The sequence below is a fragment of the Ovis canadensis genome, chromosome 6 (assembly GCF_042477335.2).
Source record: "Ovis canadensis isolate MfBH-ARS-UI-01 breed Bighorn chromosome 6, ARS-UI_OviCan_v2, whole genome shotgun sequence".
Classification (NCBI taxonomy): Eukaryota; Metazoa; Chordata; class Mammalia; order Artiodactyla; family Bovidae; genus Ovis; species Ovis canadensis.
The window spans coordinates 52,912,255-52,940,179 of NC_091250.1; the positions used below are offsets into that span (position 1 = coordinate 52,912,255).

At 39.0% G+C, this 27,925-nt stretch overlaps 1 protein-coding gene across 11 annotated transcripts in view; it reads left to right on the top strand.

Moving 5' to 3' along the window:
• The window catches only part of ABCG2 (ATP binding cassette subfamily G member 2 (JR blood group)), a 132,807-nt gene extending 105,945 nt beyond the window's left edge, over positions 1-26,862 (top strand). For all 11 annotated transcript variants that reach the window (XM_069593741.1, XM_069593740.1, XM_069593736.1 and 8 more), the window contains 10 exons: positions 4,012-4,163; positions 6,305-6,409; positions 7,541-7,791; positions 13,569-13,651; positions 18,460-18,549; positions 20,017-20,141; positions 21,364-21,518; positions 23,327-23,416; positions 24,238-24,320; positions 26,651-26,862. In XM_069593741.1, the coding sequence (XP_069449842.1) occupies positions 4,012-4,163; positions 6,305-6,409; positions 7,541-7,791; positions 13,569-13,651; positions 18,460-18,549; positions 20,017-20,141; positions 21,364-21,518; positions 23,327-23,416; positions 24,238-24,320; positions 26,651-26,798 (1,282 nt within the window). In that variant the 3' untranslated portion in view covers positions 26,799-26,862. The remainder of the gene's footprint in view (positions 1-4,011; positions 4,164-6,304; positions 6,410-7,540; positions 7,792-13,568; positions 13,652-18,459; positions 18,550-20,016; positions 20,142-21,363; positions 21,519-23,326; positions 23,417-24,237; positions 24,321-26,650) is intronic.
• Positions 26,863-27,925: the final 1,063 nt, after the last annotated feature.

Consider the following 27,925-nt stretch of genomic DNA (forward strand, 5'->3'; position numbering starts at 1 on the left):
CCCCATTTTTAAAAAGCTGTTGGACATACCATCTTTATATGGCATGCCCTCCATATCATTACCTATCTTTTTTAAAAGTTTTATTTCTTTGTTATATATATATGTATATATTTTGGGGGGGGATGTTGGGTCTTTGTTCCTGTACATGGGGAATTTCTCTAGTTGCAGCAAGTGGTGGCTACTGTTTGTTGCCGTGCACAGGCTTCTCATTGAGGTGGCTTCTCATTGTGGAGCATGGGCTCTAGAGCACTGGTTCAGTAATTGTGGCACATGGGCTTAGGTGCCTCTCGGTATGTGGGGTCTTTCAGGAGCAGGGATCGAACTCAATGTCCCCTGCTTTGGCATGTGGATTCTTAACCACTGAACTACCAGGGAAAACCCTACCTTGCTTCTTCTGATGTCCATGCCCTTGTAAGCAAGCCTTTATGCTAGAATAAGAAGAAACGGGAAGGTGGAAATGTCTAAGATTTTAGACATTTTAAGTTTGAGATATCAATTGCACATGTAAGTGAAGATGTCAAGTAACAGGTCTGGGATTCAGGTTCAGTTAGAGAATACATCCATGATATTTTTGTTATCTGTAATTAATTATATTAACAGTGTTCTTTAGAGAATGACGACTTCAGTTCAGTTCAATCTCTCAGTGATGTCCAACTCTTTGCAACCTCATGGACTGCAGCTCACCAGGCCTCCCTGTCCATCACCAACTCCCGGAGTTTACTTAAACTCATGCCCATTGAGTTGGTGATGCCATCCAACCATCTCATCCTCTGTCATCCACTTCTCCTCCCACTTTCAATCTTTCCCAGCATCAGGGTCTTTTCAAATGAGTCAGTTCTTCACATGAGGTAGCCAAAGTATTGGAGTTTCAGCTTCAACATCAGTTCCAATGAACATTCAGGACTGATTTCCTTTAGGATGGACTGGTTGGATCTCCTTGCAGTCCAAGGGACTCTCAAGAGTCTTCTCCAACACCACAGTTCAAAAGCATCAATTCTTTGGCACTCTGTCTTCTTTATAGTCCAACTCTCACATCCATACATGACTACTGGAAAAACCATAGCCTTGACCTAGATGGACCTTTGTTGGCAAAGTAATGTCTCTTCTTTTTAATATACTGTCTAGGTTGGTCATAACTTTTCTTCCTAGGAGTAAGCGTCTTTTAATTTCATGGCTGCAATCACCATCTGCAGTGATTTTGGACCCCCCCAAAATAAAGTCTGCCACTGTTTCCACTGTTTCCCCATCTATCTGCCATGAAGTGATGGGACCGGATCCCACTGTTTTCTGAATGTTGAGCTTTAAGCCAACTTTTTCACTCTCCTCCTTCACTTTCATCAAGAGGCTCTTTAGTTCTTCACTTTCTGCCATAAAGGTGGTGTCATCTGTGTATCTGAGATTATTGATATTTCTCCCGGCAATCTTGATTCCAGCTTGTGCTTCATCCAGCCCAGCATTTCACATGATGTACTCTGCATATAAGTTAAATAAACATGGTGAGAGTGTACAGCCTTGATGTATTCCTTTTCCTATTTGGAACCAGTCTATTGTTCCATGTCCAGTTCTAACTGTTGCTTCCTGACCTGCATATAGATTTCTCAAAAGGCAGGTCAAGTGGTCTCGTATTCCCATCTCTTTCAGAATTTTCCACAGTTGATTGTGATCCACACAGTCAAAGGCTTTGGCATAGTCAATAAAGCAGAAATAGATGTTTTTCTGGGACTCTCGCTTTTTCAAAGATCCAGCGGATGTTGGCAATTTGATCTCTGGTTCCTCTACCTTTTCTAGAACCAGATTGAACAGCTGGAAGTTCATGGTTCAAGTATTGGCTTGAGAGAATTCTCCTGGCTTAGAGAATTTTGAGCATTGCTTTGCTAGTGTGTGAGATGAGTGCAACTGTGTGGTAGTTTGAGCATTCTTTGGCATTGCCTTTCTTTGGGATTGGAATGAAAACTGACCTTTTCCAGTCCCGTGGCCACTGCTGAGTTTTCCAAATTTGCTGGCATATTGAGTGCAGCACTTTCACAGCATCATCTTATAGGATTTGAAATAGCTCAACTGGAATTCCATCACCTCTACTAGCTTTATTTGTAGTGACGCTTCCTAAGGACAACTTGACTTCACATTCCAGGATGTCTGGCTCTAGGTGAGTGATCACACCATCATGATTATCTGGGTTGTGAAGATCTTTTTTGTACAGTTCTTCTGTGTGTTCTTGCCACCTTTCTGAATATCTTCTGCTTCTGTTAGGTCTATACCGTTTCTGTCCTTTATTGAGCCCATCTTTGCATGAAATGTTCCCTTGGTATCTCTGATTTTCTTGAAGAAATCTCTAGTCTTTCCCATTCTATTGTTTCCTCTATTTCTTTGCACTGATCACTGAGGAAGGCTTTCTTATCTCTCCTTGCTATTCTTTGGAACTCTGCATTCAAATGGGTGTATCTTTCCTTTTCTCTGTTGTTTCTCTTCTTTTCACAGCTATTTGTAAGGCTCCTCAGACAGCCATTTTGCCTTTTATTATTATTTTTTTTGCAATGATGACTTGACATAGAATGTCATACTGTGTTAGGCTTCATTATGTTTTGGACTAGTTAGCTCACAAGCATCTTTCCTGACATTGGAGAGCTTTAACCTCATCTGTCTAGAGTTCCACTGTGCATACTAATCACTTGGGGTCTTATTAAAGTGCAGATTCTTATTCTAGATCTCTGAATGGGAGGCCAAGGTTCTCCATTTCTAATAGGGGATACTGATACTGATACCTCAGACCACACATGGAGAATAGAGTTCTCACACCAGTCCACCTCCCTGCTGCCAGTCCTTTACTGGCCCCTTCCTGTCTACTGACTGATGAGCCAGCTCTGAGTGACAGGGTTCATCATGGGCCGATTTTTCATTGCTGTCTTTTCAGCAGTCTCCAGTGCCTGCCTCTGCACATACACCTCAGCTCTGCAATGACACTGAACTACTTGCAGTTTTTGAAGTAGATCGTGTTATGGCACATTTTGTTTGCTGTCTTCCTCCACCTTCTCTCCCTGTCAGTCCCTCTGATACACTACTTACATCATCTTCAGATGGGTTATAGTCTCCTATTTGGCTTACAAGGCACCTTCAGCTGCTTTTACTCCTCCTTGTATCAAAACGATTGGTCTTTTTGAGGTAGAACAAACTTGTGTCTATGGCTAGCATATAGTACTCAGAAAATGTTTAAATTAATGTGATTCTTCTCATACTACTACTACTAATAGTAGTTTATTGTTTTCAATAATAGTTTTTGAGTGGTGATTTTGGTTTTTCTTTCTTCTATCCATGAGTAGTAGCTCCTGTATGAAGATAGGAATTACTATCTTTTGGCCGTGGTATTAGATCAGGGATCAAATCCCAACCTGCCCCTTCTAACTGTGATGCTTTGAACCATTGCTTAGTTCTCTGAGCCTTATCTGTTATATAAAGGTAAAATTATTGGTACTGTTTTGTAACAATATTGTGAGAATTTAGATGAGGTCATCTATAAAAACAAAGATATAGTCAGTACTCAGTAATGTTAATTGTATTATTAAGGGAGAGAATTGAAAACTAGTTCCAAAAGAGCCAGAAGACTTAAATGAATGATCGATAAAGATGGGGCATATGACCATTTTTTTAAGATTTAGTTCATAATAAGTTTTCAAACTTGAGTGTACTTACAAATTACCTGGGTGCTTGTTAAAATATGCTTCCCTGGACCCAGCAGGTCTGAGTAGACTGTCCAGGAATATACATTTTTAATTAATACTCTGATTGATTCTAGATTGCCCAAGGAAAACACTTTAGAAACCCTAGTTTCATGAAAACATTGAGTTTAGGTTCCCTAATTATCAGATAGATTATATGAGATGAGAAGTTAGTAAGAGAAAGTCAAGTTGAATGAGGAATAAATGATCTAAAGGCAGGAGTAATAAAGTATGTTACCAAGAAATGTAAGTTTCAGATGTTTAATGACTCATTGTTATCTTCTCACTATTAATTTAGGATGTCTAAACAAGGACGGACAATCATCTTCTCCATTCATCAGCCTCGTTATTCCATCTTCAAGTTGTTTGATAGCCTCACCTTGTTGGCCTCAGGAAGACTAATGTTCCATGGGCCTGCTCAGGAGGCCTTGGGTTACTTTGAAGACATTGGTATGGTTGCCTTTTTTGTGCTGTAAGATCCTTCATTAATAGTATCCTAAAGGAGAACAAAGGAGTCACTTGGAGTGCTGTTTGATCTTTGAGTAGATATACATATATCACACTTTCCACTGCTCCGAAACATCTTCGGTTAGTTTGGTGCTAGAATTTTTTTTTTACTTTGCAGTGCCAGTTTGTTATTTATGTCTCTTTTTTGTCCTGTTTGAGTACAAGCACGTGCACACATATTTTTTTTTTTTTGGTGTGTGTGTGTGTATTTCTAATGGGGCTGTATCTGTTGTCCTCAGTTCTGGTGACCTTTCCCTAACAGTTCAATAAATATATTGACCTTATGGCCACTTATCTGTCAGATGGATATTTTTGGAAAGATCTAATGTCCTTAAGTTATTTGTCTTCTTAGCTAATACAGATTAAGGTTTATCATGTTCTTCCCTTACATGGGATATTGGTTTTCCTTGGTGAGGGTTAATGGAGATGCTATTATATTTAATTTTCTAGTGATATTAGGTTGTGGATTTAGCATGTATGCAACTTACCTGTCAATACAATGGCTATCATAAGTCTGACTTCACTGGGCCAACATTTCTGATGGTTCTGGACTGCCTGTTTCTATTTAAAATGGAAATAAATATATAATTTTTAAATGATTCATGCAGTCTACTTTGTTTTAGAGGTACTTGGATATGATTATAGATGATGCTCCAGGACCTCAAATATAGTTTAAAATATTTGCCAGCCATATTTTAAAATGTCTTTGTTTAATCTCTATCATTAAGTCTACATGGGTCAAGAGTTTTGGGGAGATGAACCTAAGGGTCAGACTACAGGCAAAGCTGAGTTCAGATGATCATGTTGTTACTGAGTCTAAGCTCATACTGCTTGCTGCTGCTGCTAAGTCGCTTCACTCGTGTCTGACTCTGTGCGACCCCATAGACGGCCTCCCACCAGGCTCCCCCGTCCCTGGGATTCTCCAGGCAAGAACTGCACAACAGGCCAATAAATCAAGAGATAATTTGCTGGGTCAAAGAATAGCGGCTTTATTTGGAAAGCAAGCAGATCAAGAAGATGATGGGCTAGCATCTCAAAGAAACATCTTACCCATGTTGTAAATCAGGCTTCTTTTATACTAAAAGGAAAGGGTGTGAGGCTGATTGCTGCAAACTTGTTGGTGCTGGAATCCTTTGTTCTTGCATTTGCCTGTGTGGGTCTGGTCATGGTGTTCCTATACACCTCCAACAAGACAATGTTATTCTTTGCTCTGCAACTTTTTATCTCTGTATGAAGGGAAAAGTGTTATACCTTTAGAGAGCAGACCCTGGAGAATGAGCTATCCCATATATTTCAGGCTACAGGCAACATTCTTAACTTGTAGCAAAAGCAATAGAATACAAAGGTTAAAGTGAAAGAAACAGATCTAGTATGGAGTCAGATTTGTTCTTCCCTGCTACAGTGCCAGGAGAGGTCAAGGTAAGCATTCAACTGTGCTGTGCCAGCTACATTCTCTTGAGAATGCTGTTCTGGTGATTTGTTCTCTATATTGGAATTATAATAGCATAATAAATAACCATTTGGACCTGAATTTAGTAGGGGCAGAAATAGTCATTGCTGAAGTAGGTACTAGCATTCTAGCAGTCTCTTAGGGAACTTGAAGAGCAGAACATGCCCCAGGCCTCTCCCAAACACAGTCCTTCTGTGCCTTAGCTGGCTTTGCTTGTTGCCTTGCTTTAAAGAACATTAGTCTTTCCGTGGGTTTTTATTTCAGTGTGTTCTTTTTTTCTTAGACCCATGTCTAGATTTTTGAAGAAGTTCTGATAAGCGCCAGAGCATATTGCTAGCTATTTCAGGTCTCATGAATTATGATGCGTAAGGACCAAGCTCTAATGTAAGACTTTATAATAGTCCAAGGTTGGTTTGGAGTATGTTGTTTTGCGAAGAGTCAGAAAATTGTTGAAATATTGTGTGATTAAATATATAAAAAGAAAATATAAATTAATGAGGGGAGAAGAGAGAAGAAAAATGAGAGAGAAATTATTAGATTCTGTCTTCCCTACCAGCATCTCCCTTGCTCTCTAAAACAGTCTTTATTTACCGGGACTATCAATTTTGTGTACCTGAGTGACCTTCTTTTGCAGGTTTCCACTGTGAGCCCTATAATAACCCTGCAGACTTCTTCCTGGACATCATTAATGGAGACTCTTCTGCTGTGGTGTTAAATAGAGAAGACTCAGATGATGAAGGTAAACAAATCTGTTGAGAATCACAGATTATTTTCTAATTGAGTTGGCTGAAGTTTAGCCATGTGGTAGCTTATTAAACCATGGCTGTTTGAATTTATATCAGTGCTATCCTCCGATACTGGTTGTACTAGTTTGTTTGGCTGCTGCAACAGAAATACCATAGACCAGATGATTTAAACAACAGACATTTTTTCCTCTCAATCCTGGAGACAGCAAGTCCAGGATCAAGGTATCAGCAGATTCAGTGTCTGTTGAGGTCCTGCTTCCTGCTTCATACATGGGCAACCATACTCTAGCTTCTTCAGGTGCTGGGAGTCGGGAGGGAGCTCTCTGGGGCCTCTTTCATAAGGGCACTAATCCCACCTCCTGAGGGCTCCAGCCTCATGACCTAATCATCCCTCAAAGTCGTTCCATTCAAATACCATCACACTGGGGACTGGGTTTCAGCGTATGAATTTTGGGGACACACAAACATTCAATCTAATAACATCAATCAACACAGATTTTTTTTCATCTGTGAGAGTGGTATTTATTTAATCTGTAAATGAGCATTGATAGGACAATGTCAGTTCTAACAAGAGTTCCCATTTTAAAAGAAGTGCCCATTGTTTACAGAGTGGTCCCTCAGTTTCCATGGAGGATTGGTTTCAGAACCCCCTCCCCCCATGCCTTGTAGATACCAGAATCCAAGGATGCTCAAGTCCCTCTATAGGCCCTCTATATTCCTGGGTTCCATGTCTGCAGATTCAGAGGGCCAATTGTGTAGTGTTTTGAAATAAGAAACTTGGCAATTTATGCATTTATTAATTGTAAAAAGCAAGAACCAGGTGTTTTTTTTTTTAGGAATTATAACTCCGAATTGTGAGAAGTCTGTTTTGAAAGATTTAGGGTCCAAATATTATAATTAGGAAAAGGTCAGTGAATGTGCTCTATCCCTAAGTTTATGGAGGGAGGCCAATTTAGTCTGTTTTCTTACCTTGTAAATCAGTGACAGAACCCATAATTTTTTTATACTCAAGCTTTAGAATGAAGATGCTAGAGTAAAATCTAAGAAAGGGGTATAGAAAAATGGGTTAAATCTGTTGTTATTTTTAAAATAATGTTTCCTTTTTATCTGCCTTTATTCCACAGCTAAGGAGACCGAAGAGCCTTCCAAAAACGATACTTCACTCATAGAAAAATTAGCTGGGTTTTATGTCAACTCCTCCTTCTTCAAGGAAACAAAAGTTGAATTAGATAAATTCTCAGGGGAGCAGAGAAGGAAGAAGCTTTCATCCTATAAGGAGATCACTTATGCCACCTCCTTCTGTCATCAGCTCAAATGGATTTCCAAGCGTTCATTCAAAAATTTACTGGGTAATCCCCAGGCTTCTATAGCTCAGGTAACCTACTGGACTCTTCTAATTATGCTGTAAAATACTAATTTGGGGGACATTATGCTTATCTTCTGCCCACGCTATATTTATTTATCCCCATTCCATTTAGGGTATAGAAACAAGCAAAACCTAATTAGGTTTTTACTTGTAGAAAGACTTATTTTTTAGTGGGTTTTTTGTTTTTTGTATCACCCACTCAGAATTATTTTGGTTCAGACAAGCTGTAATGGATAATCTTTGTAGAAAAAAAATTTTTTTTTTCTAAAACTTGTGAAGTAAAGAAAATGTTTGACCACATTTGTGGTTTTCTGATGGCTGCACATGTTCATTTCCTGATGGATTCAATAAGTTCTTATTGATTATGTGCTGCATTTTGGAGCTTGTATATAGCCATGAACAAAAATAAAATCCCTGCTCTTGGGGATCTTTCTTATGAGGAGAGACAGATGATAAATTCATATAGAAATAAATAGCATGTCAGATGGTAAAAGGGGCTGGGAAGAGAGTTTAAGCAGAGAAATAGAGAAAGGAAATGAGAAAGGAAGGGAAGAAGGGAAGAGGGAAAGAAAGGAAAGAGGTTGGTTGGTTTGCATCTTACATCAGGTGGCCAGGGACACCTTCAGCCTGGTGTCGCTGAATGCCCCTGAAAGCAGTAGGGCCTCTCACTCTTTTCTTGAAGAGCCTCTTTACAGATGCTGTCCCTTCTAATCAGCCTTCCTCATTTAGGGGTTCTGATCTTAGGAGAGCACTAGATGCCTAAAACAGTGTGCAGTTAACACAAAGGTAGTAAGCAGACTGGAATTCTGTTCAGTAAGACCCTTCACTCTCAGACTGACCTTCTCTTAATTAGGTTGAATTAATGTTCCTTTTTCTCTTTCTCATTGATAGTTGTTGATGATTACTCCTTTATGATTTTTCTGTTATTCTTAAGCCCTCTGTCATCTAAAACCCTCATTTTTTCATCCTTTCTAAGTGAAGTGAAGTGAAGTGAAGTCGCTCAATTGTGCCAAACTCTTTGTGACCCCATGGATAGTAGCCTGCACCAAGCTCCTCCATCTATGGGATTTTCAAGGCAATAGTACTGGAGTGGGTTGCCATTTCCTTCTCCAGGGGATCTTCCCAACCCAGGGATCAAACCCAGGTCTCTCACATTGTAGACAGATGCTTCACCATCTGAGCCACCAGGGAAGTCAAGGAAGTCAATTTAACCAGTTATTTTGGGAGTAGCTGATTTTATTTTTGTTGACTTTCTACTGAGTCCTGAAAGATGGTGTGTTGTTGGCTCTAATGTCACTGATTTCTTACTATACATGCCATCATTTTCATGTTGTGGTACTGTTGCCTTTTAAGTATTAATTTCAAGAGCCTATATCCTTCGAGGCATACTGCTCATTAATCCAGACACTTTTTACTTGTTATTTGGCATTTGTCAGAACATGAAAAGTTTTATGTACTTTCAGTCAAGGGTACTTTTTAATTCTTTTAGTAGATTTAATGTTACTTGGGAACAACTTCTGTAAACAATGTCAACCTCATTATCCATTGTTTAACAGTAAAATGATATGAGTGTTGACTCTTTAGTGTGATTTATACATTAGATTTTTTTATTTGGAAAAGAAATTTCTCTTGCTTCTGAAAGTGGTTTCTAACTATCTCGTCCAAGTCACATATGGTCGGCCCTCAGTATCCGCAAGTTCTGCACCCACTGAGGTTGGAGGAACTCACAGATGTGGATGGCTGACTGTATGACTCCATTTTATATGAGGGGCTTGAACATCTGTAGATTTTGATAGCCAAGGGAATCCCCCTGCTAATACCAGGAAATGACGCTATGTGGTAGTTCTGGGCAGGGGTGATTAGAATGTGGAGCTATTTTTATACCAGGTTTCTGCGTCTTTTGGTGCTGGGTTTTCTTCAGATTCCAGCTCCAGGCAGGCCTAGTGTCTCCAGGTTGCATGTTCAGCTACTTTCCTCCTCAGTGAACTCAACCTCTGCCACAGGAATCCCAACAATGTTCACAGCAGTGATAATGTCACAGAACAAGGACAGAATCTTGTTTTTCCCTGAGCATCTGCCTATGGGGGGAAATTCTTTTTCAGTTTAGCCAGTCCTGGAAAGTTAGCTTAAGCCAGAAATAGGCAAAGCTATTTTGTAAAGGGTCAAAGAATAAATACTGTAGGATTTGTGGGTCATATGGTCTTTGTCTCAGGTAGTCAACCCTGCCGTTTTAGGAAGGAAGTAGCCATAAATACATTTGAATAATAAACATGACTGTGTTCCAATAAAGCTTTTTTCATGGACTCTGAAATATGAATTGTATATGAATTTCACATGACATGAAATATATACATATATTTTTGCCATTAAAAAAATGGTCCAAGAAACCCAAAAACCATTTTTAGCTCATGGACTGAACAGAAATAAGCCTAGGACCATAGCTTGCTGACTTCGATTTAGGGTCTTTTAATCTTGGGAGTCTGTCTTTTACTTCTCTAAGTGTTTGAATGTGGAGCTATTAAATAGTCATTTACATGAGCTAGACTTTGTTTCTGGTAATACGTTTAACCGAAGGTTGTCTTTGGAAGGTCTTGGAATGAATGGATTTTCTATATAAGATTTAATATTCATTTAATGTCCCAAAGTTTTCCTGGTCAAATCAATTTGGGAAATACTATCGTGTCTCTGAGAGAGTCATAGTTTCTATTAGCACATTTAACATTTGACTATGGATTAATTTTTTCAGCAACAGCCATGAACATCCCTTAGAATTCACCTTGAAAAATGTTGCTAAACACAACTGAACAAAATTAGAGTTACATATTTAGGAAATTTCCTTTTTTTTCCCTTCTGTTCAAAAGACTCCACCTGCACAGAATTCATAGGATTCTTTGCTCCAATGAAAAAAGTTTAGTCTTCCTGTTTATTTTCTTTTGCTTAATGGTAAAAGGAATAACATAGACACACCTTGTAAAAGCATGCTAAAATTATGAGATTAATCACTTTGTCAGTGTTTGAAAACTTTCCTTGAGAATACTTTTAGCGCTTTGAAACCATTAGGAAACATCTTAATGATAAAACTGACAGTCTGTTAATATGTTATTAACAGAATGCAAAAAAATGCAAAAGAATGCGAAAGAAGCAAAGCATGTAGAGTGTCCGCTTTTAAAAGTCTGAATATTCTTGGAGTTTTACAGTGTGAAAGTATAGATTTGTATACATCTGCATGCACACATGCTAATGGGATCATCATTATTTATTTTGGGAGTTGATCTGTTGACATGAAGTATAGTATATTTTGAAGGTAATTAAGATAAGCCAGGGTAGTAAATTTTTTTTTTCAAATTTCTGACTGTGTTTTTTTAGGAAGGCAATTTTTAAGTACATCTTAGATCGTATTTTTTCCAGACTCTGGTCTTCACAAGCTAGTCTTCACAGATCATGATCTTGTTTTCCAGTTTTGTTTGCCTCTTGCCAAAAGTGTCTTGACAAGTTACTACAAGCTTTGATACCATTGCACTGTTGTAGTGCTGGGGTATTTTTTTTTTAACTCTGAAGATTCCAAGGTATATGGTAGGATATTTTGTTTTCTTTGGATGATCATCTCTTATATCTTTATATTTATACATTTAATAAAATTTAATTAAAAGTATAATAAATATAATTTCCTTTTATAAGTTATAACCCTAAATCTTTGTCTATAAAAGTATCTTTAAGAGACATTTTATCAATCTTAAAAACGAAAGTGATGTTTATCCAGTCTTCTTCAGTTCAGTTCAGTTCATTTCAGTCGCTCAGTCGTGTCCGACTCTTTGCAACCCCATGAATTGCAGCACGCCAGTCCTCCCTGTCCATCACCAACTCCCGGAGTTCACTCAGACTCACGTCCATTGAGTTGGTGATGCCATCCAGCCATCTCATCCTCTGTCGTCCCCTTCTCCTCCTGCCCCCAATCCCTCCCAGCATCAAAGTCTTTTGCAATGAGTCAACTCTTCGCATGAAGTGGCCAAAGTATTGGAGTTTCAGCCTCAGCATCAGTCCTTCCAGTGAACACCCAGGACTGGTCTCCTTTAGGATGGACTGGTTGGATCTCCTTGCAGTCAAAGGGACTCGCAAGAGTCTTCTCCAGCACCACAATTCAAAAGCATCAATTCTTCAGTGCTCAGCTTTCTTCACAGTCCAACTCTCACACCCATACTTGACCACTGGAAAAACCATAGCCTTGACTAGATGGACCTTTGTTGGCAAAGTAATATCTCTGCTTTTTAATATGCTGTCTAGGTTGGTCATAACTTTCCTTCCAAGGAGTAAGCGTCTTTTAATTTCATGGCTGCAATCACCATCTGCAGTGATTTTGGAGCCCCCCAAAATAAAGTCTGACACTGTTTCCACTGTTTATCCATCTATTTCCCATGAAGTGATGGGACCAGATGCCATGATCTTCATTTTCTGAATGATGAGCTTTAAGCCAGCTTTTCCTCCTTCGCTTTCATCAAGAGGCTTTTGAGTTCCTCTTCACTTTCTGCCATAAGAGTGGTGTCATCTGCCTATTTGAGATTATTGATATTTCTCCCAGCAATCTTGATTCCAGCTTGTGCTTCTTCCAGCCCAGCGTTTCTCATGATGTACTCTGCATAGAAGTTAAATAAGCAGCATGACAATATACAGCCTTGGCGTACTCCTTTTCCTATTTGGAACCAGTCTGTTGTTCCATGTCCAGTTCTAACTGTTGCTTCCTGACCTGCATATAGGTTTCTCAAGAGGCAGGTGAGGTGGTATGGTTTTCCCATCTCTTTCAGAATTTTCCACAGTTTATTGTGATCCACACAGTCAAAGGCTTTGGCATAGCCGAGAAAGCAGAAATAGATGTTTTTCTGGAAGTCTCTTGCTTTTTCCATGATCCAGCAGATGTTGGCAATTTGATTTCTGGTTCCTCTGCCTTTTCTAAAACCTGCTTGAACATTTGGAAGTTTCTTAGGAGTCATCAAACACTCTTAGGAGTCAGCAAAGGTGGGTAAGAATGGGGAAGACTTGGCAGCTTGTCCAGTTGCTGGCGGTAGACCCTCTGGGCCGAGGCTGCGGGAGGAGCAGTGGCAGGAGGGTGGGTAATGGAAGCACTCGGGTGCCCGGCGAGAGCTGGCCGAATGCTTTGCTGGCGATGACAGTGCACTTTTCCACTGTGGGCGTGGACTCCCCAGGTCAGATAGATGACCTCAGTTTACCCCTACTTCCTTATTGTGTAAAATCCCATTGTTAGAATTTTTTTAAGTGTACTTTAAAGTTTTTATTTATTTTTATTTGGTTTTTCATGTTAAGAGTAAGGATGTCCTGTTTTTATTGGAACCTCTTGAAATATCACACTATGCATGTTCATTAGCACAAAGGTTGAGAGTTTAGGCCAGAACTCTCAGCAAGTTGGGCTTTATTTTGCCGCCAAACTGCTTTTCCGGGTGCCTGCATTGTTCTGCTTCACTGTGTGTCATTCCCAGGCCCCAGAGCCTGAACTGGACCATGAACTGGCAGTGCCTGCTCAGACGCTGGGAATCTTAGCTTTTCTACTTTGTCTTCCTGTCAGTCTCCTGAACACACGGATAAGTTATTTTCACTTTAACTTAAAAAGCAGTCTAGTAACATGTACATTTTATATTTTCCTGAGGACTGTGTTCAAGCCATTTAAAATATCTGTATCAGTGGAGAGATTTGATTATATAGCCAGATATATTTTAATAATAAAGGGTGTGTTAAGTTTTTACCTTTAATTGAAATTCTTTTTTCTTTTTGAAAAGTTAATTGTGACAGTCTTCCTGGGACTGGTTATAGGTGCCATTTTCTATGATCTAAAAAATGATCCTTCAGGAATCCAGAACAGGTGAGTAAATCTGGGTCTTGATTTTGAGAGCGTGTGGTTACTTTTCTTTCAAGTTTATGAAATTACATTAAGAATTTGAATTTGAAACAAGCACAGGGTACACTGAGGAGTAGGACAAGTCAGTGAATTTAAAGCTGAATGAGAGTTTTCATATTCATATATAACATATATATATGTATCATGCTAAACTAGGTAGAACATAAAATTTACCCTGTTAACCAATTTTAAGTGTACACTTCAGTGGCATTAATTACATTGTTGTGCAACCATCTTTACCATCCAATGCTAGAACTTCTTCATTTTCCCAAACTGAATCTCTGTACTCATTGAACACCAACTCCCCACACCATATTTTTCCCCAGCCCCTGGAAACCACTGTTATACATTTTGTCTCTAGATCTGAGTATTCTAGGTACCTCATATAATTGGAATCTTAGAGTATTTTTCCTTTTGTGACTGCCTTATTGTCTTTAGCATAGTGTCTTCAAGGTTCATCCATGTTGTGGCATATGTCAGAATTTCTTTTTAAAGACTGAATAGTATCCATTGTATGGATATACCATGTTTTATGTACTGATTTATCTGACCATGGGTACTGGTTGTTTCTGCCTTTTGGCTTTTGTGATTAATGCTATTATGAATGTGGATATACAAGTAAATATCTGTTTGAGTCTTTGCTGTAAATTCTTTTGGATATACACCCAGAAGTGAAATTATTGGATCATTTGGTGATTCCATTCATTTTTTGAGGAGCTGCCATCCTCTCTTCTATAGCAGGTGTACCATTTTGCATTTCTATCGGTAGTGCTCAGGCTTGTAGTTTTTTTCCCAACCTCACTAACACTTACTTTTTTGTTTTGTTTTTATTAGTGGGAGATGGTATTTCATTGTGGTTTTGATTTGCATTTCCCTAATGATTACTGTACTGTTGAGCATCTTTTCACATGTGCCTTAACCGTCTATGTATCCTCTTTGGAAGAATGTCTGTTGAAGTTCTTTTTTAAAAATCTTGTTTATTTATTTATTTATTTGGGCTCTTCTGGGTGTTCGTTGCTGCATGGGTTTTTCTGTAGTTGCGGCAAGTGGGGTTACTCTAGTGGCGACGTATGGGTTTCTCGGTGCAGTGGCTTCTCTTACTGTGAAGCGCGGGAGTTAGGGCACTTGGGCTGCAGTAGTGGTGCCCCTGGGCTCAGGAGCACAGATTCAGTAGTTGCCGTGCATGGGCTTAGTTGCTCCACAGCATGTTGGATCTTCCCAGACCAGGGACAGAAGCTGTGTCTCCTGCATTAGCAGACTGATTCTTTACCACTGAGCCACCAGGGAAGCCCTATTGAGGTTCTTTAACCATCTTTTTAATTGGGCTTTTAAAAAATTGTTGAGCTGTAAAATTCTTTGTATATACTAGACATGAACCATTAACAGATATAAATTAGCACATATTTTCTGCCATTCTGTCGGTTGTCTTTTCTTTTAGTTGGTGTGTCCTTTGATGCACAAAAGTTTAAAATTTGACATAGTCCAGTTTATCTGTGTTTTTTTTTTCCTTTTGTTTCATGTGAGTTAATTTCTTTTTGATTTTTGATTTGTTTGACATGGGGTGGTGGTTGGGACTCAAGTTTTTTCTATTGCAGGGTTAGTACTACCTTACCTAGTTTTGATTACAACATGCTGTTAAAGCTACATTTCCTGATGAAACTTTGTAATGGTCTGCCGTATAGTCTGAATAAAGGAGCTGAGCAGAGTGGAAGACTGTAGAGCTCTTCTTGACTTTGTGTTTTGAGAGCCGTTCTGGGCCAGGCATTTTCCTCTGGGCTTTCCATCTGGGGTCCTCAGGTTACCCTTCCAGTCAGAAGGTTGGATGGTTTTATTCCCATTTCACTATTGGGCAAAGTTGCAGTAGCTTAAGTTGAATCTGTTTTGATATTTGGGAAAGGGTGACTGTTAAGAAAGAACAAGCATAAAAGTCAGTGCCTCAGGTAAAGTAAAATATCTCCTATGTGGCAGCAGATCATGAGATAATGATTGGAGTTTCGTTTTCTTTTTTTTCCCAGAGTTATGTCATTGTTTTTCTTTTTATCTTTCCTGAAGGATGTGCTCTTCTCTGACCTGTTTGGAAACTTGTTAGTAATAGACAGTGTGTACCCTTTGTAGATGCCGTGTTTTTGTGAAGCACAAAGCACAGATTCCTGTAATCACAGGAATCTAGAGCTTGTGGGGCTTTTGTGTTGTTGTAGCAGGAAGCATTTGGATAAAGAATATTGGGAAACCTGGCCTCAAGTGGAATTTAAGAAATCTGGTTATTAAAGTTCTTGGTAAAAGAATCCAGAGAAATATAGAAGATCCTTAACTGTTTTGTCAAATGTTTTCTGGAAAAATAGAGCATTGGAGCTATTTTAATTTGTATCTTTGACCTATGCTTACTGCCACTTTTTATCATTTGAAGTTGCCCTGGAGGCCACTGTGGTTTGGTTCTCCTTTTTGGGAGCGAATTATTCCAGAAAAATGCTCTCTGTGTTCTTTTTCTTAACCTGTATAATCATGTATAGAATATGAGCTCTGTGACTTAATAACTACCTTACAGAGTTGTGGAGATAGCTAGACAAATCATACTTAATTAAGGAAAAAGTTACTTTAAGAATATTTGAATCAATAGATAGATATTACAGACATGAATTACCACCTTGGAAAGAACTGAAATACGTAAAATTCTTTAACAATAAAATTACTTAGTATAAAATAAAATTGTCCTGTGATTTAGAAGAAATTTCATTGTATGCTAGTTCAAAATCATCGTGAACATTATTGTACTAGTAGATGTAACACTTAACAAATGAGCTGAATATTGCCATGTCCCACTTCCTGAAATTACCTTTCTTGTTGATGTTAGGCTTATTTGTGTATAGCAAGTAGCACACTTAGCTTCACAAGTTGCATAGTTGCTTGTGTTGTAGGCCTGGCTATTTCCCATTTCTTTATTGTATAAACATTTACATTTAAAACAACCTATTCCCTAAGTTCTTTAGTTTGGGAGGAGGAAGTGTTAAAAAGAATTACTGACTGTCTACAGACTCTTTTTTTTAAGAAAGGTATACATTTGGGTTTCAGAGAAGGCAATGGCAACCCACTCCAGTACTCTTGCCTGGAAAATCCCATGGATGGAGGAGCCTGGTAGGCTGCAGTCCATGGGGTCGCTAAGAGTCCAACACAACTGAGCGACTTCACTTTCACTTTTCACTTTCATGCATTGGAGAAGGAAATGGCAACCCACTCCAGTGTTCTTGCCTGGAGAATCCCAGGGACGGGGGAGCCTGGTGGGCTGCCGTCTGTGTGGTCACACAGAGTCGGACATGACTGAAGCAACTTAGCAGCAGCAGCAGCAGCACGTACACTTGGGTTTACCTTTTAAAAAATTCTCTTGTACCATTTAAATGATGTGCCACCACATCTCTTTTAGTTTCAGCTCACATTCTCAATGTCAGTTAAGTCACTTGGTTAGGAAGGAAAGCTCCGCAATGTTTCAGGAGTATTGGCGTGCTTTCATAAAATTCATATATCTATCCAAGCGTGGATTAACTGAGTACTTTCCTTTTTCAACTTCGATTATTTTACTGAGAGAGAAGCATTAATAGTCTTCTTTTTCTCCCAGGTACACAAATTAATTTTTTCTGTTAAGAGCATTCTTTTTTGTTTTCTGTTTTGAGCTCATTAGAAAGAGACCCCATTAGCAGAGGGTGTTCAAGGAGAGTATCAAGGCTGTGCTGGTGGTTGTGCAATGGATGTATATGATCAGGTGTTGGTCAGTGTTTCCCTCCACTGGCTTTCACTTTGCCTTGTCTTAGTTTTTTCATTACTTGACTTTTTAAAAAGTGACTGATAGAGGTGTTTAACCTTTTCAGGCTTTATTTGTCTCACTGTTTCTCTGTTCATACTTTAAGAACTATAATTGGCATTTTGTTAGTTAAAATCCAAGGTGATAGTATTTTTGTGGAATACGTAGTCATTGGCTTGACTGCCACAGACTGTGTGTTCTTGCTAAGCTGCTTGAGTTGTGTTTGACTCTGTGCGACCCTATGGACTCTAGTTGCCAGGCTCCTCTGACCCAGGGATTCTCCAGGCATGAATACTGAAGTGGGTTGCCATGCCCTCGTCCAGGGGATCTTCCTGACCCAGGGATCAAACCTATGTCTCTTATGTCTCCTGCATTGGCAGGCAGGTACTTTATCACTACTGCCACCTGGGAAGCCCTGGTGCAAAGACCCACAGACCTGGTGGCTTAAACCACAGAAATTCATTTCTCGCAGTTCTAGAGATAAGGTTGCAGTATGATTGGGTTCTGAAGAGGATACTCTTCTTATTTGCCACCTTCTTGCTATGTTCCTGCATGGCAGAGAAGGACAGCTCTGATGTCTCTCCCTTTTCTTCTAAGGGCACTAATCCATAGTGAGGCCCCTACCCTCATGACTTCATCTAAACCCAACCAGTTCCCAGTGTCACCATCTGTAAATGCCATCACACTGAGGAGTCCAGCTTCAGCACAGGACCTGGGGAGGATGTAGTTGAGTCTACAGCAGACTTGGTCATGAATTTCAGACTGTGCTCTGTGGAGTCCCAAGATACCACTGTGGAGACGCAGGGGTATGGGAGTGACCTGCTGGGCTCATGCTTCTGTCTCTGTTTTAACCAGAACGGTTGTGTGTTTAATGTGTTAAGGTATCATTTGAGGGGAGAATTTTGCAGGGAGAAAAATGACCTGAGAATGTTTAATTGACTGCAGTGCTTTGTCTTTTGTTCCCTTTCTCGCATCGCAGAGCCGGGGTGCTCTTCTTCCTGACGACCAACCAGTGTTTCAGCAGTGTGTCAGCCGTGGAGCTCCTGGTGGTGGAGAAGAAGCTGTTTATGTGAGTAGGTCTCTGTTTCAGGAAGGGGGCTGCTGCTCAGACTGGTCAATCCGGAACTGGGCCGTGGCTTGGTTCCTGGAGGTTACCAGTGTTGATTGAGAAAGAGCAGCCAGAGTCTGGGAAGGAAACCAGGAGCACGTGGGGCCTGATACAAAAGGGAGAAGGGAGTTTCAAGATTAGGGCACCATCCACAAATCTACATGCTGCAGAGAAAGCAAGCAATAAGAGGCTGAAAAGGATCTTTTGTTTTTAGCAAATAAGAAGTTGTGATGACTCACAAGAAAAGTTTGAATCACTTGGTAGAAAGAAGGTAGTGTGTGGAACAGTATATTCAAGATGAGGAGGTAAAGGTGACCAAGAATACAGACCAAGTCTTCAGTGGGAGGGGGCGTGAAGGAGCCAGGGAGCAGCCTTAAAAAATGTAAGCTGTTTGGTTTCTTCTGTTTTTCATAGTTGGAAGAGATTTGCGTATTTACATGTTGAGGAAAGGAATCATTAGAGAGGGAAAGAATGAAGATCTTGGTGGGATAGTTTGGAATTACAGGAGGAAGATCTCAGGAAAAGGAAGGATCTAGAATCTAAGAGGGGTGAAAAGAGAATTTGATCACTGACAGGTTGGCAGGCACTGTAGTTAGCAGGCATGATCATGGAAAGAAGTGCCATTTTCTTTTTATATCATGAGAGGAGAAGAAGTAAAAGAGATGAGTGATCCAAAGCTGCATTTGAGGCTCAGAGAAGAGCAGCAGCGCCTTCTTCATAGTTAGAAGCAGGGAGAAAGGAACCACTGAAAAGAGCTCCTGACAGGCTGGCCTTCAAAGAGAGCCAGTGTCAGGAGAAAGGGAAGTGATGCAGGACCTGTTCCCCCAGAGTGGGTTTTCAGAGGCAAACTGGCCAGCATTCGGAGAGAGTTCTGCAATGACGAGAGGGGTCATTGCACAGAGCCTTGAGGGATGATATCCCAGGGGAGGCACACACATGAGACGTGCCTAATGCTAACCGGGAAGAAGGGTGGTGGGCTAACCTCGAAGATGGGGACACGGTAGCTGTTAGACCTCTGGTAGCAGTGGACATCTGTATGAAAGTGAAAGTCACTCAGTCGTGTATGACTCTTTGCGACCCTGTGGACTATACAGACCATGGAATTCTCCAGCCCAGAATACTGGAGTAGGTAGCCTTTCCCTTCTCCAGGGGATTTTCCCAACCCAGGGATAGAACCCAGGTCTCCTGCATTGCAGGCAGATTCTTCACCAGCTGAGCCAAAAGGGAAGCCCGAGAATACCGGAATGCATAGCCTGTCCCTTCTCCAGTGGATCTTCCCGACCCAGGAATTGAACCAGGTCTCCTGCATTCCAGGCAGAGTCTTTACCAATGCCATCTGTATAGCAGGGAGGACATCTGTATAGCAAATGGTTTAATCTCCTGGTCTTAAACTAATGTAGGATGTATGATGTGAATTTTTGTTTCTAGACATGAATATATCAGTGGATACTATAGAGTGTCATCTTACTTCTTTGGAAAACTGTTATCTGATTTACTCCCCATGAGGATGTTACCAAGTATTATATTTACTTGTATAACATACTTCTTGTTAGGTAAGCAATAAGACAAAAGATGTGTGTCTTTAGTCTTGGGTGGGAGGGGACTTTCTGTAAACATGCTTTGGTTCTCAAAACTATAAATCAAGTCCTGAGATTAGGAAGCATCTGTTCATTATGCATGCTCTGAAATAACTGTTCTCCAAGGAGATTTTTGTCAAGGCTTTCTCCAAAGTAACTTTTAAAACTGTTTATAAAACTATATATATAGACATACTGTGTGTTATATAGAACAAACATGGAAATAATTCCTAAAACTGCTTTACACTATGTAGGAGGAGCTGGAGCTGGGATATTGATTACTTACCTATTTATATTTTTGTTTTTGTGTATGAATATATAAAAATAATGAAGATAGTGACTTCTGGGGCTTACTGATAATAAAATATTTGTTTGATAGATGTAGAAAGATTGATTTGTGCGTTTTGTTTAGACCATACCCCAGGCTCATTGTATCAGAATTCTCTTTTATTGCTCACATACACAGATGCCCACACACACGGATATATATACACTCCAAAAATATTTCTTTTTTGGCAAGGCACTATTGATTGAGTTTAAACTTCTGTTTTATAAATAAGAGGGTGTATCATAAAGAATCAGGCATAGAACCTAGAGTCTTAAATTCCTATCTGGTGTTCTTAAGGCTGTTCTGAAGTCTTCAGATTCTTGTTTGACCCATAGTATGAGCCCATTTTAGTTTATAAAGCAGTTTTATGAAGCTTATTTAACCCCATCCTCAATCCCAGAGGTATAAGGTGATTTGTCTTGGGAGACTTGGATTATGGACCTACTCCCCCAGATTTTAAAACCACTGAGTGGTCATATAATCCTGACCTTACCAGTTATCTTCACTAATGCTTTTGTAGCAAAGAGTGAGTAATGTGATGTCTAGGTAAAATGAATGTGCTCTTGGCAAGTTTCCTTCTTAGAAGAGAAAGCAGTAGAATTCTGGCTAATTGTCTACAGCTCTCCATCTCAGGCATTCAGAAATTGTTAATAATTACAAATAAAGAAGCAAGAGCATTACATGGAAAAGTGCTTATACAGTGAGCATAAAAAAGAAAACTGCATATAACTTTGCATGGTTATATTGGGTGGTTGGATGAAGGATGAATTTTTTCACTGTGATAGTAGTTTCTCAAAGTATTACAATGTTTTTTGCATAATAAACAATCCCTGATACAGTGTTGGGTTAACCCCCTCTTTGTTCCCTAAGGACTGAAACCAAAGGTGGAGGCCTTCTTCATCATGATGTTTACCCTGATGATGGTGGCTTATTCAGCTAGTTCGATGGCACTGGCCATAGCAGCAGGTCAGAGTGTGGTGTCCATAGCAACTCTGCTCATGACCATCTCTTTTGTGTTTATGATGGTACGTACAAACTGTGCTTCTCTGAGGCATTATGATTTCCCCTTATTCCTACCCCCAAACTTGCCTATCCTGTAAGATCTGCTTGAGGATTCTGTGCATCGGGCTCTTTGCTTCAAGGAGGCTGTATATTGAAATATAGCTTATATTAGAGAATGTATCAGCTTTCTCTTGATCTCACCCAGCTAGTTTTGCTACTGTTCTAATACGGTAATTAGAACCTTAGTCAATGTATTGTTACTGATGAGCTTTAAAAAGAGGCCTCTTGGTGACAAACCGTCAAAGCTTGATAAATCGGAATTTTGAAAACCCGAAAAATTTTTATTTTTAAAATTTTAAAAAACTGTTAAAATGACAGGGCCATTGTCTGACTTTCCTGCTGGTGGGAGAAAACTGCTGGCTTGTTTAACTGGCGGCTGAGGTGGTTTGGTTGGATCTACTACTCTTCAAGGGGAAACCTAAGTTCCATGAAAATAGAGCAACATGGGTCTGTCTTGGGCCCCTCCTATATTTTGAAAAGGAGTGTTTTAAAAATACTGAAAAATTCCAGTACTAGGACCTCTCCTTTCTGGGTTTCTGACATTTCTTTATGTCAATATACTTCTCTTTACCTTTTAAAAACAGTTACTTAATCCTAACCTTACATGGCCCTACATTTTGCACACACAAAGATGAATCAGTAGGTGAAGGGAACCAGTTACTACTTTCTGCCACAAACATCAAATAAACAGAAACGTGTAGCCTCTTTACTTCATACACATGCCATTTCTACTAGAGTAGCAGTACATGTCTTTAAAAGGTAGGTATTAGCACAAACTCTTGCCAAAGTTTAATTCTTCCATTACTGAGTTTAAAAACTGCCAATCTAACCATTATTGAGAAAATGGGCAACGTTATATATGTTTTCTATAGTGTCATATAATACATAAGGTGTTCTTCAAAATTAAAATGTTTTATTTTATATATTAGATACTTTGATTTGTTGTTATTTAAGGATTTGTATTATATGTAAAACTTTAGAAACTAGTCATAAGACTATATTTTACCCAGATATTGTGTGTTATGCATTAAGCACTTGGTTAGGTCAAGTTCTTAAAGCTATGTGGTCACACCAGGAACATTGTCATTGTTACGTCCATCCCAGCATACCTTGTGCCAGTTAGAAAGTGTTTTATGTGAACATTTTCTTTATGTAGCCATCTCTTGCTGGAGTGGTCATTTCTGGAATCTTCATTGTAATGCTCCTTTTTGCAGCTTTAAATGAAGAAATTGGCCATATTTTATGCTGTGCTTTACCACATTATGCTGTGTACCAGTTCCAGCCTTTGGGTTATTTTAAGCATGTGAACTAAACCGAAAATTATTCCTAAGGTCATACAGAGATATAATGTAAACCCTTGTAAATAACAAATATGACTGTGTTATAGAAATTGGGGCATGAGGTACTCAGGATACATTCAGGTGTGTTTATTGGTGGGAATATATAGTTGGTTGTATCATTCCAAATCAGTACTAGTCACCTTCCATTGTGTGCAGTTACAGAGAAAGTAAAAGTCTCAACAATTAGAAAGCTCCCAATTAAATAAAATGTATTTTATAAATATATTTAGATCCCTAAACAGCCTCAGCTCCAGAGAGATATACATGTAGAGAGGATAGGGTAAGTCTTCAGAGTAGTGGAAAGAATTTCAAAGAAGAGTTGGCCTTAGCAGAAGTATTCACTAGACTGTCAGGGACTTAAAGAGGCTACTTGCTAGAATTCTTCATGAAGTCACGGCACCAGATCTGATTCTTGTATTTGTTTTTTGCAGATATTTTCAGGGCTGTTGGTAAATCTCAAAACCATTGGGGCTTGGTTGTCGTGGCTTCAGTACTTGAGCATCCCTCGATACGGCTATGCGGTATGTTCTCCTTGTCTGTCACTGTGCTGGTTCATTGTCCCCATGCTGGAAACAACCCGAATAAAGCCTCTCATGTCCCTGGCCATGAGCTGTGCAAGTTTTAGGACCATGAAGGAGAGTTTCCTATTAAGCCTTGGGTCAACTTGATAATCACCTGGGGTTTCTCCAGTCACCTTTTTGTCTGAAGGATTGGGAGATAACTCATAGTTAAGGACAAAGGTTGACTAATTGAAATAAAAAATACAGTGTTTCAGTTCATCAAAGAAATCACTGAGAAGATGAGGGCCTAGAATACATATTTTAAATTGAAAGGGAAATTAGAAAAAAAATCATGTCATATTCACAGCTACTATTGACTTTAGAAAGCTAATCAACTCCAGAGAAAAATGTGCCTTAATATAGTAAAATTAAATTTTTAACTCCTAAGAATTATAACTGATTTTGATGAGAACAAAAAAGAAAAATACAAAGATTGTTACTATAAATTAACAATAGTCATTGAGTATCCCTGTATCATTTTAATTATAGTACTATGGGTTATAAAAAATGGGGAGAGAAGAAGGAAAAAGCTATGGGATAATATAGCCGGAGATCTCTCTTCTTGGTTTTTGAATCAGAGCCCCAAATCCCAACCCTAGGCCTCTTGATTGCCAGAAAAAATAATTTTAGTTGCTTTGGTATGACAAAGACTGTGAATGTGAAACTTAGTTTTGAGAGAGAACAACAGAGATTAAACTTAGTGGACATAATTGTAATAATTCTTTGGAAACCTTTTGAAATTTAAAACTATTTTCTTTAACCTGCTCCCACTTATGTTCTAGGCTTTGCAGCATAATGAATTTTTGGGACAAAACTTCTGCCCAGGACTCAACGTAACAGCAAACAATACCTGTAGCTATGCAATGTAAGTTTGTGTTCAGTGTCATAATGGGCTTGCTTACTGTTGTGGGTGTGATGCAGAAATACCACTGGGCTGAGGGATCCTTTCACGGACACTGACTTCTCTGAGTCTGAATATTTTCATTTATAAAGTGAGTTATACACTAATGCATGTGAAAATGCTCTACAATTCCTGGGTATTCTATCTAGGTCAAAACTGTATTTTACTTGGAGAACCATTTCTTATGTGTTATTTGTTTGGGGTCTTTTAAAAGATCCTTTTGCAGTTTGGATTGTAGGTTTGGATTTATATTTTTCAGAACATTTGAGTTTGAAATGAGAGCTGCTTTGGTATTTTTATCAAGCCTTGACAGTACTGGAACTGTATGGATTATATGAAGTGTATGGACCCATGAATTTAGGATTCCTGTGAGTTCAACCCACAGCCAGGGTGAAAGCGTTAGTCACTCAGTGGTGTCCGACTCTTTGCGATCCCATGGACTGTAGCCCACCAGGTTTCTCTGTTCATGGAATTCTCTAGGCAAGAATACTGGCATGGGTAGCTATTCCCTTCTCCAGAGGATCTTTCTGACCCAGGGATCAAACCCAGGTTTCCTGCATTGCATGTGGATTCTTTACCATCTGAGCCACCAGGGAAGCCCAACCCATGGCTAGTAGTGAGGGCTAAAAGGGCATTAGGAATGGGAGGGAACATTTTCCTGCCCCAGTCTGGCTCTTGCCACTTCCTCCTGTATCTAGGAGACAACATGAAATCAAAGTCTGCACAACCTTTTTTTCTTTTTGACTGACTTGGAATACTCCCTACTGAAGGATGTTTCCTCTAAAGAAAGGAACATATATTTCAGTGAGCTTGAGAAGGAAATCTCTTTTTTTTTTTTTGGCATAATAAGCAAAAACAGATTTTAATAGAAATAAAGGCATTGTTTTAAAGTTAAGTAACATTTCCTTTTGATGATTGCTGTTAATGCTTTGATTTTGATATGTTAATTAATGAGAGAAAAGAGAATGCTGGTATCCTAAATCTCATGAGTATTCGAGAGAGTTAGAAGTAATTCTTAATAATAGGACAAATTGCTATTTAGAAGTATTGCCAGAAAGCCTCTATGAAGAGAAGCTTTCCTTATCCTGCCTACTCCCTTTCTTTTGATCTGAGTATAGCATTTTTTTTTTTTCAATCTGCTAAATTCTAAGAGTAGCAGAAAAATGGAATCAGGTAATAATTATGGTTGTGCCAGATATTTTTAATACCAGGTGCTTTTCTAATCAGGGCTACTCCATCCTATACTGCTCTGTTCCAGCTCCCACTAAGGCATACCTGATAATTTGACCTGCTGGTAATGTCTTAGAGCCGAGCATCTGTGATGCTCATTCCAGTCTTGTGTAAGAGCTGACAGAGTGCGACTCTGGTAGGAAACCTCTATTCACCTATTCCCCTAGTTTTAGAACTCTCAGCCTGTGTTTTTTCTTTTTTTTTTTTGGTATGGCTGGTTTATGAGTAATGAGCCCTATAAACAGCTTTGGTCATCTTTGTAAGTGCCTTCAGTATCATCTGCTAAAGCTGAGACTTTCCCCATCAGGCGTAAGTGAAAAATTACTTGATAAATGTTTCTGTCCTTTGAAGAGAGGCAGCATCATAGACTTGGAAACCAACCTATTTGGGGAGACTAGCAACTTGATTCAAAGTGTGAATCTGTGAAGTTGATCAAGTTCCTTAAACTTTAGTCTCCTCATCTTTCAAATTTGGGTTGTTTTAGGGATTAACTAAACTATTATATGGGAGCTTCCCAGGTGGCACACTGGTAAAGAATTCGCCTGCCAATTCAGGAGACACAAGAGATGCAAATTTTATCCTTGGGTCAGGAAGATCCCCTAGAGAAATAAATGGCAACCCACTCCAGTATTCTTGACTGGGAAGTCCCATGGATAGAGGAGCCTGGGGGGCTACAGTCCATGGGGTTGCAAAGAGTCAGACATGACTTAGCAACTAAACACATACACACACAAGCTATTATAAGCAGGTTACTTCATAGTATCTAACAGAATTGTAAGCACTCAATGACTATTTTCTGTATATTTTTATGATGCATATGACTGACCTATGAGTCCCTGTTATATCCCCATAAAATAGAATGATAAAGCTAAAACCACATACACACATACACATACACACACTCACACCACAAAAACCCTCTAAAACTGTTTTCTATTATAAATGAAGGGATGGTTATTTAAGACTTGGTAATCTGTAGGTTTCTTTAAGTAACAGTGAATATATTGAATACAATTTGACATATGCTAAAAATGAAGTCATATTCTTTTTCTGTTGAATTTCAGATGTACTGGTGAAGAATTTCTGACAAACCAGGGCATCGATATCTCACCTTGGGGCCTGTGGAAGAATCACGTAGCCTTGGCATGCATGATTGTTATCTTCCTTACAATTGCCTACCTGAAATTGTTATTCCTTAAAAAATTTTCTTAAATTCCTCTTTAATTTCAATGATTTACCCCCCATTAAAAAGGGACATCTTGAGTTTCATATCCAATGAATTTTTTTTGGTTGTTTTCATCTTTTTATTTATTTATATTATCCCAATGTGTTTTATTATTTTTGGTTGTCTTCTTTTCACTTGCCTCATACTATTGTTCAGCAAGAATTATTTTCAACAGAAACATTTATAGAAATCACAATGAACTAAATTATACTTGAAAAACCCCAAGTCATAAACTAGTGATATTATGTACTACATATTAGTTCATCTTGTCAGATGGTAACCATAGGAAAGAAATCTAGTTTAATTTATTGACCTGAAAAAGAAATGAGTTCTAGAAACTTGTGTCAAGTTACTAATATATCTGGTATTGGTATCCTTCCCTTTAAAATGAATAGGCAGGTTAGTTGCCCTCCAGGTTCAATATTATATAAACCTATGTCCTCCATTATTTTATAAATAATAAATAACAAATATATTGATGCTGTAATAGAAGTATGAAATCCAAACCATGCTGGAAAAACACGGTGTCATATATGGATAAAAAAGCCTTTATAATAGAAAGCACTTTGATAAGCTTTTTAAGGTTATTAGAATTTACTGAGGTTTCCTTCTAGTGGAATTAGAGTATCTCCAGAGTCTTAGCTGGGTTTTGGACTCCCCACCTCCGCCTCCCAGGTACAGAGGGCCAGGATTCTGGCGACTTACCCTTCTTGAGTAGTTCAGTAGTCTATAATCTTGGTGTGCATCATAATCTCTCGAGGAATTTTGCTCCAACACAGATTTCAGGGTGCTATGAGCCCTACTGCATTGTAATCACCAGGATTACCTGTGTAAAGAGCTGTGCACTGCAGGATTTGGTAATTCCCATGATCTTTTCCAGCTCTGACAATTTTAGACGTATGACAGAAGAACTGTTGTAACTGGCTCTATACAGGTTTTTTACTTTCCTACATATACACTTCATGTATTTACACATCTTCTCTTTATTCTAACATTTACCAGTAGGGAGTGTTTTTAAGCATTTTTTATAAGAAAAGGTACTGTCCAGTGAATTATAAAAGGAACACAACTGTACAATTGTACAACCATTAGTCCATATCAAGAAATAGAACAT